The sequence below is a fragment of the Aspergillus lucknowensis genome (assembly GCF_044049455.1).
Source record: "Aspergillus lucknowensis strain CBS 449.75 chromosome Unknown BJX67scaffold_4, whole genome shotgun sequence".
In the NCBI taxonomy this organism is placed as follows: Eukaryota; Fungi; Ascomycota; class Eurotiomycetes; order Eurotiales; family Aspergillaceae; genus Aspergillus; species Aspergillus lucknowensis.
The window spans coordinates 684,423-705,062 of NW_027263548.1; the positions used below are offsets into that span (position 1 = coordinate 684,423).

Genomic DNA, 20,640 nt, shown 5'->3' on the forward strand with positions numbered 1-20,640 from the left:
GGGATTGATCAATGGGCACCGGGTTCGAGTACAGGGCTCGCCGTCGAACGATAACGCACAGTCTGACTTCAGGCAATAATGAGGCACATCCAGCTCATATTTCTCAATGGGATCTGGATTCCAAGGGAGGACCATGAATCCCCGTGGGCTATTCCTCGTAGGAGACCATCTGTAGCAATACAGGGAACTTTTCGTTCTGTCTAGGGAGCCGTTATCTGTATTCCGATTGTCAAGTCTGCTTACAATTGTTGGGATCGCCTGGTTTCTTTTCATATCTCTTCAGGGAATCAAGGCAGGGGGATGTATAATCATTCGAGGGACACGTGTTGGCGAGAATCACTGGGGCTTCGGCTGCATGCCGTGGTTATTCTTCCGGCCTGCGGGAAACGAGAATTTTGCATTTTAGATTTAACTGGGATAGTCTTAGAGAAGCTTCAGGCTAGGTAAGACTTACGTACCCTTTAGATGTCGAACTTGGTATATTTGACTGACAGGGTTGCACAATGCCTACACAGCGTGTGTGGCGGGGGGGTGGCTATTATAACGGCCATGGGGGCTCGAAGCTCTCTCAAGAGCGGAGGATCCTGATAACTACTATATCTTGGATTAGTTCCTCGATGCATAGACTGGACCATACAATGGAACGTTATGTTTATGGAAACACTTAAGTTGGTCAAAATCTGTTTTTATATACTTATCTGTTGGCCTGGGCTTCAAGAGGAGGATGCTCTCTTGTCGATATTGTCGATAACAAACTTATAAACACTGTGTGACTCCCACTCGGGCTCCTACTCTTTATAAAACGAATCTGGTTGCTTGCATTGCCTTTAACATCCTCGTCAGTGCGATGATGTGGACGCGCCGAATAGAAAAAGTGCACGTCGCTAGGCTTACCTGCGACTGTCCAGCGACTGGCGTGCGTTGAGTAACTCAAGATCAAGAAACCACCACATGATTATCCTCGGCGCAGCTTTGGTTCTTTCACATCAGTGACCAAAGGCCGCATCAGCAAAGACAATTGAGATGTACTCCTTAAAGTATAACAGTCGTTGGTGAACCCGAATAAGCTTCATTGCAGTAGCCGGAACCTTGAACAGTGAAACAACTCGCGGAATGGGACGGACTGGAAGTCTGGGCATTTCAGGCATATGCAACCAGGAACTTTGACTCTCGAGGCAAGGATAACGCTCCCGGGAAGGCCGAGAAGTTTTGTCGGCTCTGTCAAGGAAGCTCTCTTTGAATTTCCAGCCATCCACGTGCAGGCATTTGGAAAAGAACCGAGCCCAACTCGAGTCCACTCAATCAGGATTTGGCACAAGTACCACATATCCTTCTGTACTTTGTGCTGAGCGGATCTAGGGAGGTTCGTGCGCAAAATGAGCTGTTTCATCGGCGAGGAGCACCTCTCAAACCCACAAGCCCATCATAAAGGCAATATCAAGGGGGAGAGAAGATCGAAACCTCAAGTTTGATGATCCCGACTCAGTCCAGGCCCTTCTGTCAACACCTAAAACGGCTAGTGGAACAGGTGACTGAATCTGTATGCATTGTCAGCACCACTAGCGCGTTGGATTGCCCACCAAGAAGCCGAAGGCGTGGTCGCACGGTTCTTCGGCGAAATTAATATTGATTGAGGTGGGACGCCATCGGTGCTGCGGGAGCGCGCATGGTGCCACCATGCTTCCTTGCTTCCTCTCTCGTCACCAGTCAGGGTGGGAGCAGGGAGCCGGCCTGAGACGTTTACGAAGATCGGTGTCCGCGGTCGCAGGCATCAACGAATGGATTGGTTTGCTGTTGTTGCATGTTGGACACTAAATTAAGGCCGGTTGGATACGATGACCGTGTTGATGGTGGGCGAGAACAAGAACAAGTCCGCCTCCTTGATGGATGGCGCACTCATTAGTCTCTCGAGTTATCTGGGACGCGTACAACCCCGGTTGATGGTTTTTACCACTGTGTTTTTTGATTGGCATTGGTGGCACTGGAGGGTCGAGGGTTGCAGGATTCCGGGCGTCAAGGCTTGAAGCGCCGACCAGAGTCATCCAACATGCATGGGGGAGAGGCCCAAATTTGAGATGTCGGCATGACGCACGGAAGATTTTCTTCAGGCGAGCTGCTTCTGGTCCTCCTGAACTTTCATCGAGACCGTCTTTGCTTGAAGGGCAAGCACCGTAGACACAGCGATGACCCCGCCTTCCTCGCTTTGGACGCCAAGCCAAGGATTCAGTGGTCGTTGAGCCCTCTCGGTTTCTGTCTGGTCTGGCTCAAGTGCTGGCTGCTTCGGGGTTCTGTAAATTCTTTTTCTTTCCTTCCCCATCTTTTCGAAATTCGCAGACAACTCCACTGACATGTTGTCTGCGCCACGAAGCAGCACGATGTCATTGATGTCATTGATGGCCTCTGCAAAAACTTCGCCTCAGTTTCGTGGCTGATGCTTCGCTGGCGAGGCGCAGCAGCGCGGCCACCGACGCCAACGCACTTCTCCCACCTCTTTCCAACAATCCACCTCTGGTTTTGGAGTTGAGTTGTTACATTTAAGAGTATCACACACAAATTATTTCCAGGACATTCGGCAACCAAAGTTGTTTTGCCATGAGAAGCAAGGAGACTGGACAAGGCGCAGTGAAGGATGTCCTCGTTCACTGTTCATCCTGCTCGCTGGATCCGGGCGCTTCGTGGTTCCTCGTGACTCATGCATGCATTTCACTTGTATCAAAACCAAGTGACTGGGCGCGTGCTGAGACTCGAACGGCGCTGTTCTCGCTCCTTTCCATCTGACTTCATTGATCCCGTGATGCTCAATTATTCTGCCTGTTGCGGATGCGCTCTTCGAGTTGCCAGTCGCGCGCAAGGGAAGCTGAAAGCGTGACCTCTCCTCTCTGGGCGGAATCGATTACAACCTGCGATCTCTGACGCTCAAGCAGCCAGTCTCGCCACCGACCTTCCTTCTGTCTCTCCGACCATGGCTCTCGTGCTAACGGTTGGCCAGTTATCTGGAAGAGGATCTTTCTCCTGCTCTCTCGAGTGCCCTTCCTGACGCCCCTGGTTGTGTCTTCAAGCTAGTTCAGGGGACCTGCGACATGCAGACACAGTCGTCCAGAGCAATGTCAGAGACGCATGATGCTGATCAGAGATCCATCAAATCCTCTCAGAGGCTTCTATCCTTCTTATTTACTTTTCTGATATGTTTCCCCACTCCTGCTGACTTGGGGTCACACCCCAGGATTCGCAGGAGTAAAATCACCAGTGTGAGCATCTTGACTAAGATTCCTATTCCAGAAAGGCTCAAAGGACTCTTCCCGAAGCTCAATCCAATGGTTGACCAAAGCAGGGGTGTCGGGTGCAGCGTCTCAGCGCGGCTTTGCTCGCTGTTGGCGAATCAAATACTAGAGGAGCTTTTTTGTCGATGCCCAAGACATTTAGCTCAATGAAAAAGATGGACCTCGTGGGGCGAGCTGAGACCTCTCACAAAATGGTTCTCTTCTCCTTCGATCTGTGCTCGCTCTCTCCCTTTCTGCTCTTCGGCGTCTTCCCACGTGAGAGGTCTGGGTCATGTGTGCTTCCCATACTTGGTCGATTGATGGAAGGTGAGCTGTTTCACTTCTTGGTCGATCCTGTGCCATGAGCCATTGCAGAATCTTCCGGGAGATGAGGATATCCTTATCTGAAATCCCGTCCGTCCAACCTGGACCAGTGAGTTCGGGGCGAAGATGCACGAGGGTCTCGTTGGTAGATAGGCCAAGTCCATGGCGACCATCCAGACAAAGGGACAGAACTCTGGTCTCGTCCAAGGCCGGACGCATCTCCAGATCCGGTTGATGCATCCTGCATTAATCTGGAATAAACCGGAAGCTTAAGGTGAGGAAAAGATGAGTTTGAGTCCCTGAGTGCTCGTTACAGCCTTTGTACAACATTATTGACTCTGATGAGCATATTCCTATTGTGTTGATTGTCTCCAAGGAGGTTAATTGAGATGAACCACGGAACCGACAAGTCAATTCCTTTGGCTCAACGGGGATGGCCTGGAAGGTTGTCGCTGCGGGGAGCTTCCTTTCGAATGACCTTCGATCGAAGCAGTGAGATTTTTTTTGAGAAGCATGACTTGAGATGCAGTAAAATCCTTCAAAATTGAATGAAAAGTAATTCTCCGAATGCGAGGTGGTTGACGGAATCGTTTCTTCAACTTAGCCACATTAACTCGGATTCCAACACGAATGCATCAACAAGACGACAACGATCGTTCCTCTGAGTCGGTCATCACCGCGAAAGGTCAGTGATTTCAACTTGCCAGCTGAGTCTCGGCCCACAGTGGTGGCAAATCGGCGTCGACCGTCAATGGGATCGAATGGATTTGTGCCCTATACCAAACAGCGTTAGGCGATGCAGATGGCGGGCGTGCAACTGAACGAGCATCGGATGATCTTCGCAGCCTTGAAGGAAGCAGTGGGGTGAGGAAGAAATCTTCTTGCGTCGTCGATGCTTCATGGCATTTCGGTTATCCGAGGGATCGACGGAAGTGAGGGTATCACTATCTGGTACCAGAGGATTTTTTCGAAACTGGAGTCAGGACGACGCGAAGGTCAGCGGACGAGACATGAGCTTCAAGAAAGGTGGAGAGAGTGACTGGGGCTGAGCCAGCCTTCCTGAGTCCAGTAGCAGCAGCGACCTCGTCACCACCTGCAGTCTCTCGAGGTCGCTCAGTCTCTCCAAGTATCACAACGGAAACCAAACCCGGGTAATTGGAAGGTTACTCAAGCATCCAGAGTTTTCTGACGGGAACTCCGTCCTCTGGGCTGTATGGCTCCGTTCTCTGAGTCGAAGAGAAACTTGGAGGTCTGTGGCACTGACAGCCGTCGATCTGCCTCCAACGGCTTCCCTTCTCATCGCTTTCTCCGTCGCATGTTCCATTGGAGCATCAAAGAATGGGCTGGGAAGACTCCTTTTATTTTCTTTTTCTCTCTTCTTCCTCTGCAACTGGCAATTTTCCCTCCCGGCCATCGTAACTGCCCTTGATTTGAGAACAATCCGAAACCCCCTCGCCAGTCCCCAAGGAGTCCAGGCGCTCTGGTTGAACTCTCTTGAAGGGGTTCCATGGCGCGCCTCAGTAAGATCTGGTCCAGTTTCGCCCCAGTAGCTGAGTCTGTCAAGGGACGTCGTCACAGACGGAAGTGTATTTAAGCATCACATCGACGAACAGGCAGCGATTTCGGGACTCATGTCAGTGTGTATTCTGGATGAAATAGCCTGTACGGACGAAAGATGGGAAGAGTCAAGCAGAGAGGGATCTTGGATGAATGACACAGTCTTGGATCCTCTTGCTCCATCTGTGAGCTGACGCTCGGCTCCACCGACCACGACCATTCTGGACACCTGCATACTGCTAACGCTCAGCCAGGAGAGGCAGATGCAGGCAGCGGGGAGAGCGAGACATGGGCAGCTGAGATCGCACGGCGAATCCGGCTCGTGGCCAAAAGCCCTCTCCTGTTCCATACGATCGGGTTTTCCTGCGTCAGAAAGTCGCCGGATGGAGTCGCCATTGTCAGGACTCTTAAAGAAGAGAGGAGATGTTTTGTTTGACAAGAGTCGAGTTGATTATTGTGTTTCGAAACAACAGCGATGAGTTTAATGATCAGTCGATGACTTGAATGCTTTCTATACTGCCACTGATTCAGAGACGACACCTCAAGTTTGGTCCCTGGATTATTATCTATTATTCTTTTGATAATATCATTTTTCCATCGGTTCCAGGGATTATTCCTTTATCCTTGCCTGTTTGTCTGTGCAGTTGCTTGCCTCTTCGGGTGTTGCTCGCTTCAACCGCCGCCCCTCCTCCGGCCTTTTGCTCAACCTTCCCTCGCCTGGTTCTCGCTCTTCTTCCTTCTTCTTCTTCCTCTCTTCCCCTTCCCATCTCATCGGGCTTTTTTTCCTTTTCTTCCCTCTTTGTGGCCCTGAGGCCTTTTTCCTTCTTTATACTTGTTGTTCTTTTCTCATCCTCATATTTTTTTTAAGCTTATTTTCTGTCCTCCGGCCATCCAGCACGTTCGCCCACATACTAATACCAACCCATTCGATCTACGACCACCACGACTCGCCTTTGAACCCCGATATCGGTTGATTCAATCCAGAATTCATCTATCTAGTACTGAGTCCCGTCAGTGAGGGACCTCGGCTTAGGTTCCTGGTACCTGGACGCACTCTCGTGGCCCGTGGCAAATATTTCTATACTAAGAACGGGGCGAATGTTGTCTGAATGATCGTTATATTCTATCGCTCTTAACCAACCGCGACGGCTTTCATTCCTTCTGGACCATCTTATCATTGATCTAACTCCGCACTGAAACATAATGCCAACCGTCTTACTGCCCTCGTCGGCGGCTGCTTTCGCACCGCGCTCCTCCCCGAATGTGGTTTTGAACTCTCGGATCGAACCATGGCTCACAGCGGCCTTGAAACGGGTCAACCGCGTTAAGAGACCACTTAACAATGTGGCGCAACATACGAGATGCCTGACCGAGACACTCTCCTCGCCGAACGCTATCTGGACGCTCTGTTCGATGATGTTTCCTAAGGCTCCCGAGTCGGAGCTGAGAAAGGACGAGAACCCTCTAGTAGAGGCCCTCTTCAACTACCAAATGATTCACATCGAAGCATACGTGGTACATGTTGATATGGTGTCTCAGAACGAGGTCGCGTTCAAGCTGACGCCGGAGACAATCGAGGCGCTCGTTGAATACCATAAAGAGGTTTACTCGGTCGACACAGCCGCCAATACCTGGGACTGGTCCGAGAAGGATAATCAGCTGAAGAAGCTGCAGGAGGAATTTGTCCAGGCAGCCAACAAATTTGTTTACCGCGCCGATGTTCAAGCCCTTGAGGGCCTGGAGGAAGACGGCGCGGGTGAGCTGCTTGGTGGTAGGAGTGAAAGTGCAAAGGGAGCCATCTCTTCCCTCTTCGTCCCCTTACTCCCACCGCCTCCTCGTGTGGTTGATGTCCTTCGTTCGACACCTATGCTTCCTAGCTCAACAGGACCCGAGACATGGTGGCATGACTCGATGCAGCAGCCGGTATCCATGGACTCATGGAAAGTGCTACCATCCAGCCCGGCGACGGTTACATCGACCACAACCGGGGATCCAAACTCGAGTATGTGGGCGGGACTAACCGCGCTGCCTGAGATGCAGATGGCTTCTCCAACCCCAGCACCGGCCTACACGCAGGCCTATACCACCTCGCCTTACAACACCCTCCAGTACTACAGCGCCGCAGCAACATCAGCTGCTCTTGCAGCGTTCCCACTTCCGAGTATGCTCGTCCAGCCCTGTAGCACAGCGGCGAATATGTCAGGCTTCGGATGGGGAGATCGTTACCAAGATTTTGCGCTGCCGTACGGGACAACGATGTAATGGATCCATGGCATTAGACACCTGATGTTGACAGTCTTCCTGACTTCGCGTGTCTTTGGATTAGATCCCAGGGTCCTTGTCGACAGAGCCACTACCGGTTATCAGCACCACCCGAGCCCGAGAGTATATACCTACGAGAAGCACAGGGACGATGTCCCTCCGGATACAGACAACAGATTAATCGGCATCAGTGACGGCGTTATCCTTGATTTGATTTTCAGCCCGATGATACTCCACTTCGCCCTTGCATTACGAGCACAGAACATAATATTGCGTTTTTCTCGAATTGTTTGGTTTCAGCCTGTTTAGCGTTCGATCTTTCTTTCTTTTGCATCAAGAACCAGCGGCGGGACGGCTCTCTGTCTTTTTTATGTTGCCATCGAATCCCGCATTATATGTCATGAAGACTGGTGAGCCTCGCGGCTAGGGATATGGTTTGGATGAGAAACGTTTGCCCCACACTCGTTGACTTTTACATTTCGTTTCCATGAGTTGGCGGACGGCGGCGATGTCACCAGTTCTGTGAACTAGTATCGTTTTGCCAACCCCAGTCCAACATCTCCTCCTTCTAGTACGGGTTACTAGACCGGTGTCCGAACTCGCGGATAGGGGCAGATGCAATCATGGTGCTGCGACACGTACTCATCTGGATGGGTATGGCCGCAGAGTTACCACAGAGCAGCCTGTCTGGCTCCACACATGGCACGGGGTATATCGGTCCCATTAGTCTTGGAAGAAGTTTGTCTGTGGCAGACCCTGAGCGAGGTAGAAAAGCGAGCCCGAGTCTGTGATTTTGGGTTGACCTTGCCTCATGAGATCGGTATACCTCTCTTCCTTGTTGTCCAGATCAGGCTACCTGTCGTCGGGTAGGTTCATCTCCTACTGTCCAGGCTGGGTTTTCTATGACCTGGACGTGCCCGTTCACCCACTGCTCACTGGTGAGAAGTATGGGGGACGGGAACCAGATGCTGGAATGGGCTGTGCCCAAACACTCCGTTCTTTCCGCTCGTGATCAATTTGTATGCAGCTTCAGCTTGTATTTAGTTTGGAGACTTAATTTGAAACCAACGCATAAACAATTGACTCTCGTTGAGATAAATAGCCTGGGATAGCAGTATTGTTGAATCGAGGAGTCTGTGGAGGGCCGAGAACAGTGACGTCAGCTACATGGTCCTGGAAGCAACTCTCTCGTGTCTGCCCCCGGTCTCCAGCAATGTTTCTTGCACAAATAACCCCGGCTCTTCATTGTCTCAGACGAGGCTATCAGTCTCTCTTCTTCGCTTTCAACTTAGCGGCATTAGACGGGGGAACTCGAGGAGCTAGAGAGTCGTCCCTCCCTCCCACGTACCATCACCTCCAGGCCACCAAATGGATGGCCCTTAGAACCAACAGATATCTCTATGGCAACCCTCCATGAATCATTAGGATGCTTGACAAAGGTATCCTGGGATAGCATCCCCACCAACCAAGACGATCTCCGAGCGTACATAGCCGACGTATCGACAAAAGCACGCCTCATCGCCGACTCAGTCCCCGAACCCCCAGCCCCCGAGAACAGCAGCGGTAACAGCAGCAGCAGGAGGAGCCCACCCCAGCCGACAAAACCAAAGCCCTCGCCAATCCGCCTCGGTACGACAGACGAAACGACCCTCGCCCACCAGCGCGAATGGAGCAAGCCGATCAAACTCAGCAATGCGAAGGATAACCCGCTCGGTATACAGGTCCACAAACTCCCTAGTGCGGACGGGCGGGGCGACTGGTTCGGACGGCGATCCGTACACGAGGGTCTTCCGTTCTCCGTGTGGGAGGAGAAACTCTCGAGTGAGATGACGGAGACATTAAGGAATAACCAGGAGCGTTTAAGGGGAGGGTTCCCCGCCGACCAGGCCGTTCGCGGGATCGGTGCAGAGAAGCAGATTGAAGAGGTTCAGGTCCTGGACGAGAAGGGGGAGAATGTTATTGGACGGGTGAACGTGTTTCATGTTTCTGCGCAGTTTCCGCGGCCGACGACAGCGAGGGATTTTGTGACCATGATTATTACATGGGAGAGGACGTGGAATGCAGCGAGGGAGGGGGAGGGAAAGGGACGGGCGGGTAGGAGCTGGATGATGGTCTCGAGGCCATGTGAGCATCCGGAAGCTCCAACCGTGCAAGATTATATCCGGGGGCAGTATGAGTCTGTGGAGATGATCAGGGAGATTCTCGTTGACAGGGACTCTGGGTGTTCTACGCCTGGATCTAGATCGAGATCTGGGTCTAGTTCAGGTGCTGGCTCGAATCATACTAACAACGGGGATAATCCTGTCGAGTGGATTATGGTAACTAGAAGTGATCCCGGTGGTGCTATTCCGCGGTGGATGGTTGAGAAAGGCACTCCAAAGAGCATCTGCTCTGATGCGGCCAAATTCTTAGACTGGGCGTCTCAGTCAGACAAAGATACCAGAAGGCTTGAGCGAAGGTCCACGGCGAAATCGGAGAGAAGCCTGTCGGCACCAACAGGAGCGGACGGATCGGAGGATAGCCACGAGTCAGACTACAGCGAGTATGACGAGGCTGAGCATCACGGCCTCATTGCGATTGTTGGGCAGTTACTACACGCTGGTCTTGAGCGCTATGCACCGCAGGCGGTGCTAGACTATATACCCCAGTACCCACTCCAGTTATCTAGCTATGGCACGCCGGACAGTGACTCTCGCAAAGTACACGAAGGCACCCAGGAAACCCAAGTAGTGAGCGACGATAAAGGTGCCCAAGACGACGCATCGTCACAAGCATCGCTCAACTCAGAACCAAACGCAGCACCAAAAACACCGGGAGATGTCAACCTAGACATTCCAGCGACAGAACTCCTCCGAAAAACCAGAAAGGGCAAACTCTCGTCCCACGAACGGCAACTTGCCAAACTGGCACAGCAGAAACGCAGCGTTGAAGCCCGAATAGAGCTCATACGGTCAGACATTCAATCGCTCGGCCTCCGACCAACAGAGGATGAAGTCATGACAGAGAAAGCCGCAGCGCTCGCGTCTGCCGACGACTCCTCAAACAAGGGAAGCCCGAGGGGCAGTGTGCGAAAGCTAGGCTCCGAAGATCGCACGTCAAGTAGTAGCAACATCCGTAGCCGGTCCGGGACACCCACCACTGAACATCCAGAGATGAACAAGGTTGCAACGGCTCTCTTCCGCGAGGAGTCAAAGCTTCTCCGAAGGCTCACCAAGATCGAACGACATCAGCTCAAGGAGGCTGCGAAGATCGAGGCGCGACAGCGGAAAAAAGCAGAGAAAGAGGATAAAGCCCGTTCATGGGATGAGATGGAGTCTCTGCGAAGGGAGATAGAGAGCCTGAGGAAGGAATGCGAGAAGCTGAAGAGCGAGCGGAAGCAGTGGCTGAAACTGATCGGGTCGCTGCAGGCTGAGAACACCAGGTTAGCCAGGCAGGTTGGGGCAGAGGGAAAGAAATGATTTGGACGTCGTCTTGGATTTCTCGCTGATATGACTGAGCGTATTGTACATTAAGACCATGTAGGCATCGATTCGCAGGTATGAAAACCAAAACCACTTTGAGACCATCCATTAATCCCAGTCGATCCCCATATAGTCCTCAAACTCCAATCCCAAACGCCGTGAATTGGTACAGGATGCTAGAAGCCGACGAATGGAACGTATACCAGTGCGAAGTCTCTTAAGGCTTCCTCCGTCCATAGGCGGGATAAACGCAGGGTGACCGCAACTCTTCGCATCCAGAAGTCACACTTTCGGGTAAAGCTGTCGTCGTCGAGCTAATCCACCAGCCTGAACGCAAAGCGCTCTGCGAATTCATTCCCGTACTCGACTCGAATTTACCGCCTCAACTAACGACCGATGCTAGCGTCACGTCGCATCCCATCAAACCGTCGCATGTCTCAAACCCTCTCGCGAAGAACCCGCTCACTCCTGCGTCTACACAGAAAAAACAATTAGCCCCCTACCCCCAAAGAGAAGAAGGGAAAAAAGAAAACACTCGAACAGCCCAAACAAAAAAAAAAAAACCTACCTCAGGCGGCCGCCCTACGCCCCCAACCATCTTCTCAATCATCATCGCCCGCACCTTCTCCCGACTCTCTCCCATCCCAACAGCCATATACCCCAGTAGCGGCGGATGCCCGATATAGCTCGCGTAGCTGTCACGCACGATGTTTGAGAGGAACTCGTGCTTTGTTGTATCGGCGTGGCCGGTCCCAACGTACCGGGCTTGCATGGCCTCGAGGTTTTGGAGCGTGCGTAGTTTGTCGGCCATTTTTGCGGGTGGGGTTTTCTTTTTCTTTTCTTTCCTCCTTTTTTTCCGGTTCGGGTTCTGGATTTCGGTTGGGTTGGGTTGGTGTGATGGTGGGTTTGAGGTGAGGTTGAGGTTTGCGGGAGGTGTGGAAGTTACAGTACGCAGACACGTGACCGGCCTTGTGTACAGAGGATTGGAGGGTTAAGGTGGAGAGTTAATCCTTTCTCAAATAATGTGTCTAGTAATTCGGCGTTTGGTACATTTATTGAAGTACAGGCTGGTGGGGCAAAGCTCTCAATCCGACTCTCGATTGAACAGACCATACAAAATCCCATATTCGCCAAGATTCTCAGCGTCAGTTGCTGCAACTGAACTATTCAACCTCCAATACACTTGCCCAGTCCTGCTTCTCAAACCATTCCCGGACGGTCTTCAGCTGCACGGGCACACCCATATTACCCGGCCGCAGGATATTCCCATCAACATTTCCCCCGTCATATCCAAACTCAACCCAGAATCCCAACATATCCGCATTCACCTGCTCCAGGTCGGGGTCACCTAGTTCAAAACTCGGGTTGCTGTCAACAAACTCAACTTTTTTCCCGAGCACCTCGGCCAGGACCTTAGTGGAGTCGCGTAAACTGAGACACTCATTTACGCCCAGGAGTCTCTTTCCCGGAGGACCTCGAAGCAGGGCATGGACCAGGACTCCAATATCATTGGCGACAGAGCAAAAAGGGAAAGGCGTTGTGGCTAGAGGTTCAGCCAGGGTAAGGACAAGAGTATCCTTCGCCTGGTTTAGCTTGGGCCGAAACAGAGCACCAGTGGGACCAAAGTAGTTCTCCAGGTATAAGCCGGCATAGAGCACGCTGGTCTTCTCCCAGAGTGTTGGATGGGCCGATTGGCCGTACTCGTCGCCCAGAGCTTTGCCTTCATAATCGTAGACATGGGGGTACTTTCCCCCACTCAACTTGTTTGAGTTAACCATGCTAGAAATGATAAAGCGTTGAAGTGTGTTGACCTTCGCCGCAGCATCAATGATATTCTTGGTCTGTTGGAATTCTTTGTCCCTGCAGAAGGTTCCAATACTCTGACCCAGCTCGGCGGCTTTTTTGCGCTGCGAGGGGTCTGCGAAGGATTCCCAGAAATTGGTGACGCTAAATATGGCAGACGCACCCTTGAAAGCAGCGTCAAGGGAAGAAGGATCATCAAAGTTGGCCGTCGCTATCTCGACGCCAGCGGAAGCGAGAGAAATGGCTTCCGGCGATGTTGGGTTTCGAGTGACGCCGCGGAGGTTATATGGAGAGGGCGACAGAGAAAGAAAATATGAAAGGACCGATCCTCCCTGCTTGCCTGTGGCACCGAGGACGACGAGAAGAGGTTTTGCGGAGGACATGGTGTGTAGCAGCTACGTTCTGAAGTGAGGTTTAGAAAGCGGTCGCATAGAGGTGAGGACAGAAATTGGCGAGGGCGTCACGGCTCCATTTATAGCCCCAGTTCTCATACATCGGGCATAATCCATCCGCGTTGTAGATGAGTACCCATGGCGTCGAGCCAAATTCGGCCTAGTTCCCACGAGGTATGCCTCCTTGTTCCCGATATATGCCGTTGTGGATATAGGCCAGCAAGGTCAGAAACGTGTCTCCATGAAAATCAGAACCCGATCCATCAAGTGATTCCCCAAATTCATGGAAAGAAACGAGTCGCTCCCCAACATCTTCCCCAAATTTTGCTTGGGCCGCCGAAATCCAAGCCTGCGGTGACTTCGCCATCCACAGACCCGCACGCGCATCAAAGGGAAGAGACTCCAAGAAGAGCCAGTTCGCACAATACCCATATTTGAAGCTCGTGAGCGCCATGACGAGCCCGTAAGACATAATGATGGTGCGCCGGACGCTCTCTCCAAACAGCCACGCTTGCCATGGGGATTGATCTCGAGGGATTTTAGTCTGAGCGGACGCCAACAGGGTGCGTGTCCAATCCAATATGACGTCGAGGAGCACCTCTGTATTCATTTGTTTATTGGTGAACAGGAAGGATGCACAGACGAGAAGGGCTTGAAGGGCTGTAAGGCACTCTTTGATAGGCAACTGCTTGATTTCAATTCGCATCAGTTGCGTAAGGGTTTCATAGCTTCGAATATCTTTCCCCATCTCTATCAGCTCGGCGAAGTGGTTCCGATTGCCTTGGAGCCGTAATTTTGGATGCACAAAGTGTGCCGGTTGTCCCGCGTTGACCATGTCTGGGACTCCATGGTATCCCAGCCGCAGAAGCTCCAGACCTTCTTTCTTTCCGGGTCGGCAAACAGCTGGGTCGATGTGCGAAGGATGGCGACTGACGCTTCGCATGACGCAGTATCCGGGGATACAGACGGATGAATCGTACTCCGGTCTTGGTATTCGCCCAGACTGGCCGGATCCGACATTGAGAGGCTCGAGATCATACATGCACTCCAGGCCCCTCTGAGCACAGCGGGTGCATTTCGGCAATTGAACAACACATTTCCGTTTTGACACGGTACAGTTCCGGCAAGCCTTACGAAGGGTGGTCATGATGAGATGGACATGGACATAGGTGACGCCCGTGATGCACTTTCCGGAGACAAGGCAAGATATATGGCTGAGGAAACTCCCACGGCCATCCATCCTTGGATGTTCTCATGCCTGGAGTGACCAGTGCCACGGCGCGCTCTAATCCTTATTTGGTTTAGATCCCACAGGTCCACAAAGTGTGAGGCTCGTCTCCACGAAGGAGTCGGGCGTGATTCATGGCCCAAATTCGCCAGAGGTGTACACCGATTTTGCTGATAATTTGTTGGTGGCGCAGCTCTATGCGGTGGGAAGAAGATGAGGAGGAACGAGAGCCAAAAGGTCAGCATCCGGATCAGAAGCACGTCGACGACAGTCAAAGTGGATAAATTCGCATAAGTCGAAATATGCGGCTGACTAATTATCCTACGCAGCACAAAACCACAGGCAATGTTAACATTTCCTTTGACCTTGGGCGTCACTCGAACCAGTATAGGCGATGGGAGACGCAGGCTCAGAAACAGATCCGCTGCCATCCCGAATTGCTACACTTGTCCATGCGCATTTCGATGGTTTACCGAACCGCAGCAAACCGACTATCCCAGATGATAGGACCGCCGAATGGATTCCCATGACGGGGATTGTGCTTGTCAAGGGTGAGTTTCCTGTCATTTTTGAGAATGGACTGAATGTTCGAGGAGTATAAAATGTATCTGAAGGGGGTTGAAGCCTTTGTCCTCATACTCTCGTGGTCTGACAGAAAACTGCCGACAATAGTTGTTGATCAATTCGTAGTTGACTAACAGCTCCAAGGAGAAAATACTCCGTCAGAGACCTTGACCTGCGTCGCTGTCACGTACGACCCTCATTCATTGGATGCTTATCGAGAAAGGTAACTAACAGGCTCAGAACCGGTGCGAAATGTCTCCCCGCAAGTCAAATCCCTCGATGCAAAGGATTAGTCCTACATGATTGCCACGCCGAAACCCTAGCTATGCGCGCATTCAATTTCTGGCTTCTATCCGAATGTCAGAGTGTCCTCGCCCATGAGAGGAATTCTCCCAGTAACAGAGACGAAAATGACTCTCTATCGCCGTATATCTGGCGCCGGAAGTTAAGCATTTCAGACCATGAAATCAAGCTAGCAGCAACACCCCCCTTCGAGATCCAACCCGACGTGAGAATTTATATGTACGGCACGTGCGCACCATGCGGCGATGCAAGTATGGAGCTCTCCATGGCAGCGCAAGACGACCCAACTCCTTGGACAATTCCATCAACGGAGCGGGAGCCAGAGCCATCAGATACAGGTTGCAGTTCGAAACCGCAACGCCTCGACGGCCGGGCGCATTTCTCAAAACTAGGCATCGTCCGCCGCAAGCCGGCCCGCGCAGACGCGGAGTCAACGAAGAGCAAATCATGCTCCGATAAGCTTGCCCTGCGCCAAGTATCGTCGCTCCTAAATCTCGAGACGAGTTTGCTTGTTGCCCCAACGAAAAGCGCTTATATTGCTGGGCTTGTTCTTCCCGAGGAAGAGATCACACGTGTTGGGTGTGCGAGGTGTTTCGGCGGGGATGGGCGGATGAGCGGCCTGAGGGGGAGGATATGGCCCGTTGAGGCTGGGAGTACTGGTACCGATAGTCAATCTGAAGCCCGGTACTTATATGAGTTCCGCCCATTTCAGATCCTGTCCATTCCAACCGAGCAACTCAAATCACTATGGCCGTTTAGGAGGCCCCGAATGAGCGATGTTAGCTCAGAAGAACAAGGAGACGGACAGGCGCAAACAACGCCCTCAGTATTGAGAAGAAGCAAGCCAAGTAATCTCTCAGCAATATGGGTTTGCGCTCCTACGGCAATAGGTTCTGAAGACCGCAACTACCCTCCGAGCGCAGTGGTTGTGGATACTGGCACGAAGTCCCTACCTACCCTCCGCGGTTCAAGGACCGGTTTGTTCGAGAATATCATCAACGGCGTGCGGCAAGGCAATAAAGCTTCCTCACCGGGGTTGCGAGGGGCGTCGGCGCTTTCAAGGGCGAAATTATGGAGCTACGCGCGGGAAATTGCCCTATCTCTTCTAAGTTCTATTGAAGGAGAAGGGTTCGGTGGCGAGCGAGGATCTGCACCCACGCCTGTGCTTCAGGCACCGACGTATCGCGAATTCAAAAAGGAGCCTGGAATCTCGATAGATTACGTTCGAGCACGGCAACACGCTATACAGTCTGCTAGAGGGGTCCTAGAAGGATGGATACCCAATTCAGGGGACGAGAATTGGGGCCTTGATGTTCTTGTTGATTCGAAGAAGCGCAAGCGCTGATTATTCCCACACACGATTGAATGACTATATTCTATCCCAAGATAATCGAGCGTAACAGCCGACTTGGTGGCATCTATAAACTTGTCCGTACCTTTCTATTTCGTAGCCCTGAGTTTCACCGATAGCAAGTAGAAGAACTCAGATTAACATTAGATGATTAACATTAGATATTAAATCTCCTTAAAGTCAAGCTTTTGGATAAAGTTAATAAACTCCCGGAATGATGCGACTGCGGACGAGAGAAGTATATCTCTCCCAGTCCTTCCCATACTTCTTCTTGCATTTCTCCTCGTCACGTCGTTCGCGGTGGAGGAGGAGAACGCCGAAGTAGATCAAGAAGAAATAGGTGAAAATAATAGCCCAGCCACGTGTTTCAGGAGTCTGAACTGCCTGCTTTTCAACCTCGCCGGTAGACGCGTTTATCTTCTCGAGAATAGCAAAGCCGGAGATTCCAGTGGGGAGAGAGTATGACCACGACATAAGCCAGTCGCCGAGATAATTGATGTGGCGGGCGTAACCCCACCAGCCGGATGTCATCAGTCTGGAGCCGTGGGCGGTCTGGATGTACTCGATATGTTTAACTCGGGGATCGTTGGGATCCCTGCGAAAGCGGTTCTTCTGGTTGTTGGCGCCACGGAAGATCAAATAGCCCACCGCCGTCGGGGTCAGGACGAGTGCAATACCTTGTAGACCCAGCTCGTAGGGAAACATTGCAAGATACCTAGTTTGGAGGTTGTACATGAGAGGAACCCAGGCCATGTCACCAAAAGACAGCATGTACCCGAAACCATCCATGATCACATCCATTGTTGTCAGGAGTGCTGGTTCCATGTATATCCCATCAAGAACGTAGAAAGCTTGGAACGCAGTGGAAATAATTATTGAATCCGTAACGTAGCCGTATGTTCTGTACTGGCGCGCGATGTTGGACAGGTTCATTATAATCCACCCCAGCAACCCGGGTCGCATCTCACACCAGACCTTAATGTCGATTGTTCGCGATGCCTCGCTGACAAACGGAATCGGTAGCCGCACTCGGGGGTTTAACTCGCGCCCAATGAAAAAGTCGTAGAGCACATTGCCCGAATGTCCGCCTGGGGCCAGCTGCCGGAGTTCCGGGTTGGGCTGGCCGGGCGCAGGAACAGAGAAGCTGTTCACGTACACGAAAATAGCGATCGACCAACAAACGATCAGATTTGCGGTTATTACCTGTGGGTAATTGTCCCATAGGAAGGTCCAAACAACAAAATCGGCACCATCCACGTAGGTACCCACAGCCAAGGCCGACAAAATCAGCATATCAGTAAGAAAAGCTACGAACCAAGTCAGAAGACACAACCAGCATTCCAGCCGCCAAGAAGGTATTACCATTGAATTTGTATCGGAGCCGCCCTCCACAAGCCAGCTCGGTACCCTCCACCACCTGTCCGGGAAGAACCACGTAGAGCACCAGCTGGAGCAGGTAATAGCTCAGCACCCAGAGGAAAACTTCCGTATCATAGAGTGCGCGGACTCCCCCCTCAGGCCAGCCAACTTCTTCCTTCAATCGCTCAAGCGTGAGGGTGGATAGGTGCAGGAGGGTTGGTGCAGGGCAGCCGGAGACATCGTTACACAGAAAGGTGAAGCCGAAGAGGAGAACGGGGAGGCCAAAAGTAATAGCAAAAGCACCATAGCTGCAGGAGTCAGAGGTCTAGGCCAATTCATAAGAAGAGAGCATGGAGCAAACATACGGGCCGCAGAACTCGTATCCTCGCTTCTCTGGGACAGGTTGTGTAGGAACAGAAGATTGGGAGTCTTTTTTGGACGCCATCCCGAGGGAGCTAGTGCTGACGTAGGGGGCGGATGGAAGAAAGATCCCTGCAACGAGGCATTCAATTGAAGGAAGTTGAATTCAACTGGCAATGGGTCATTGGAGACGACAGGAATTTAAGTGTTGAGAATGGAGGATCTTGGCCAGGAACATCTGAGGCCGGATCGACAGGAGCCGAAGGAAGAAGTCCAAGAAGGCGAGCAGAGATTCCTGCAGCCTGGCCAAAGCTCACCTCCAAACACGCCCGAGTTCTCCGCACTCCGGGCAGAAAACATGCGACGTTGCATCTCCTCGTGTCTGAATATCGTCTCCTCTATTCTTTAATCGCTCATTATTACCGTATACTCACTCTACCTCGTTCTCTTCTTTCCCCTTCCCCCTTTTTTGGCTCCGTACCTTATCCGTTCCCTCTTTTGGTCGAAGCCCCAGCCGCGCGACTCTCGCTGGACCCAGCGATCCCCGCGATGAAGTCACCCTTCTCCCTCCTCACCTTCTTCCTCGCCTCGACCTCTTTGACCTCTGTATACGCGGCTCCCCAATCCTATGGCTCTAACGACGACCTAGCGCCATGTGTTGCGCGCTCTCCAACCACGGGGCTGTACTACGACCTCAACAGCCTCACAGTACAACCTTCTCCGAGCGATTCCGAGAGTTCACGGAAACATTCACGGGACGAAAGTTGGCACGCGAAAGGCTACGACTATAATGCCAACTTTACTCTGAACATCTGTGGACCGGTGATCGAGGAACTTACGGACGTGGTGGGGGTGAATGAGAATCTGTGGCAGAATGTCAGCGCATACTACCAGAAGGAAGGGAAGACATATTCCATCGGGTTAGCTCTCCGTATTCTCCCTTGGTCGGGGCGATCAAGAAACTGACAAGGTCTAGGCAACAAGCGTCCGACCCGTTCTTCCGAGGACGTAAGCTTGTCATGAACTACACAGACGGCTCGCCGTGCGATGGCGATGACTCGCGTACCAAGTCGACATTGATCTCATTCCTGTGCGACCGCGACGTATCCGCATCGCAATCAACATTTTCATTTGTCGGCACTATGGACCATTGCACATACTTCTTCGACGTCCGAAGTTCCGCCGCCTGTGGTGGTTATGGACATGATCCTGCCGGTCAGGGTCTTTCTCCGGGTGGCATATTTTGCATCATGTGAGAACTCCATCCCGGATCCCGATTTCATGTCTCACACAGTGATCCCTACAGCGTTCTTATCGCCATCGTTGTTTATTTGCTCGGTGGCTGCGCCTACCAACGAACTGTCATGCACCAGCGCGGCTGGAGGCAGTGTCCCAACTACAGTATTTGGGCTGGGATCGCCGACTTCATGAAAGTAAGTATATTGGCATTGATACCGTTTCGACGGCCATACCAAGCACACAGAGGCACAATCATTGCAAAGTTACCTCCTTCGAGGCTGGATTGAACCCCCCTTGCCGGCCAAGCATACCGCTCTCCCTTGGCTTACCCTCTTGTTCAAAAGTACTTGTTTCAATCGTTGATCTCTAGAGTCTTTTCTTTGGTTTTCACTGTGGCTATCACTTGGATACAGCTCTCGCCTCGCCACCGCCGGACTTTGGCCGGCAAAAAACAAAGAAGAGAAAGACCGATGAACAAGCGCCATTCGTCCCTGATTTTTATCCATGTATCTTCAATATGTAATACAATTCTCCGCCATCCTTACCACCTCACTTTGACCCACATCTTCCTCAGCCACAGCTAACAGTCTTCCCGATCGGGGGCAACTCCAGGACATGACAATCATCCTCTTCTCTTCATTCCTCCGCCTCTTCCGAGTCCGACGATCTCCAGCCGGGTATGCACCCGCCGACTCGCAGCGAGGCGCATTTTCAGGCGGTCGACGAGGGCGGGCCGAGGACATGGACGCGGAAAATCGGCTAATAGACCAGCTTGACGAGGAATGGGATGATTGACGGCGCAGTTCTTGTTTTTCTTTCCCCGTCTTCCTTGTTTGCCCGGTTACGCTGCTTCGCGCGATAGACGGTTTCCATTCTTTTCTTTCTTTTTTTTTCGGGCCCGACTCGGATATGTATTGTACGAAGTTCTTTGTAGTGTATGTGAGCGGGGACACATATATATGATTTCATGGGCATAAGCATATGTATACTCGTTTTCCGCGTATGAGTACAAAGCATCTCCATCCACCTCTCGACAATCCCCAAAGCATGCGGAGATGACAGGAAGAGCCTAATCTCCAAGAAACATGCAGACATCTCATCGGGATGAGGTCGAGGGACTTAAAAGGCTTTAGTTACCTGGTTTGCTCATATTGTCAAATTCTTGAAAAACAAATAC

The 20,640-nt window shown here is 51.8% G+C and overlaps 9 protein-coding genes across 9 annotated transcripts; 5 read left to right on the top strand and 4 right to left on the bottom strand.

The window, feature by feature from the left end:
- Nucleotides 1-2,929: 2,929 nt before the first annotated feature.
- On the top strand, nt 2,930-3,763 carry BJX67DRAFT_217940 (uncharacterized protein). The gene is made up of 2 exons (XM_071025681.1): nt 2,930-3,248; nt 3,332-3,763. Exons 1-2 carry the CDS (start codon nt 3,081-3,083, stop codon nt 3,623-3,625), a joined length of 462 nt encoding a protein of 153 aa, XP_070890111.1. The 5' UTR covers nt 2,930-3,080; the 3' UTR covers nt 3,626-3,763.
- Nucleotides 3,764-5,917: 2,154 nt separating this feature from the next.
- Nucleotides 5,918-7,711, top strand: BJX67DRAFT_218136 (uncharacterized protein). The gene has a single exon (XM_071025683.1). The coding sequence runs from the start codon at nt 6,345-6,347 to the stop codon at nt 7,401-7,403; it is 1,059 nt and encodes a 352-aa protein (XP_070890112.1). The 5' UTR covers nt 5,918-6,344; the 3' UTR covers nt 7,404-7,711.
- Nucleotides 7,712-8,465: 754 nt separating this feature from the next.
- BJX67DRAFT_217837 (uncharacterized protein) lies at nt 8,466-11,169 on the top strand. The gene has a single exon (XM_071025679.1). It carries the CDS (start codon nt 8,804-8,806, stop codon nt 10,859-10,861), a length of 2,058 nt encoding a protein of 685 aa, XP_070890113.1. The 5' UTR covers nt 8,466-8,803; the 3' UTR covers nt 10,862-11,169.
- A 157-nt stretch (nt 11,170-11,326) lies between these two features.
- Nucleotides 11,327-11,675, bottom strand: BJX67DRAFT_377738 (splicing factor 3B subunit 5 family protein; the record flags this gene model as incomplete). Its single annotated transcript, XM_071032179.1, has 2 exons — nt 11,327-11,338; nt 11,433-11,675. The coding sequence occupies 2 exons, from the start codon at nt 11,673-11,675 to the stop codon at nt 11,327-11,329; spliced, it is 255 nt and encodes an 84-aa protein (XP_070890114.1).
- Nucleotides 11,676-11,884: 209 nt separating this feature from the next.
- BJX67DRAFT_217948 (uncharacterized protein) lies at nt 11,885-13,135 on the bottom strand. Its single transcript, XM_071025682.1, has one exon. It carries the CDS (start codon nt 13,048-13,050, stop codon nt 12,028-12,030), a length of 1,023 nt encoding a protein of 340 aa, XP_070890115.1. The 5' UTR covers nt 13,051-13,135; the 3' UTR covers nt 11,885-12,027.
- An 84-nt stretch (nt 13,136-13,219) lies between these two features.
- On the bottom strand, nt 13,220-14,206 carry BJX67DRAFT_377740 (Zn(II)2Cys6 transcription factor domain-containing protein; the record flags this gene model as incomplete). The annotated part of the gene is made up of 1 exon (XM_071032180.1): nt 13,220-14,206. The coding sequence occupies one exon, from the start codon at nt 14,204-14,206 to the stop codon at nt 13,220-13,222; it is 987 nt and encodes a 328-aa protein (XP_070890116.1).
- Nucleotides 14,207-14,681: 475 nt separating this feature from the next.
- BJX67DRAFT_377741 (tRNA-specific adenosine deaminase) lies at nt 14,682-16,499 on the top strand (the record flags this gene model as incomplete). Its single annotated transcript, XM_071032181.1, has 3 exons — nt 14,682-14,838; nt 14,996-15,038; nt 15,092-16,499. 3 exons carry the CDS (start codon nt 14,682-14,684, stop codon nt 16,497-16,499), a joined length of 1,608 nt encoding a protein of 535 aa, XP_070890117.1.
- A 22-nt stretch (nt 16,500-16,521) lies between these two features.
- On the bottom strand, nt 16,522-18,528 carry erg24B (c-14 sterol reductase). Its single transcript, XM_071025684.1, has 3 exons — nt 18,230-18,528; nt 17,868-18,172; nt 16,522-17,812 (listed from the first exon to the last, which is right to left on the bottom strand). Exons 1-3 carry the CDS (start codon nt 18,307-18,309, stop codon nt 16,704-16,706), a joined length of 1,494 nt encoding a protein of 497 aa, XP_070890118.1. The 5' UTR covers nt 18,310-18,528; the 3' UTR covers nt 16,522-16,703.
- On the top strand, nt 17,791-20,556 carry BJX67DRAFT_343707 (putative vacuolar sorting receptor (Mrl1)). Its single transcript, XM_071028175.1, has 4 exons — nt 17,791-19,144; nt 19,201-19,476; nt 19,531-19,657; nt 20,076-20,556. The coding sequence occupies exons 1-4, from the start codon at nt 18,342-18,344 to the stop codon at nt 20,256-20,258; spliced, it is 1,389 nt and encodes a 462-aa protein (XP_070890119.1). The 5' UTR covers nt 17,791-18,341; the 3' UTR covers nt 20,259-20,556.
- The last annotated feature ends 84 nt before the right edge of the window (nt 20,557-20,640 follow it).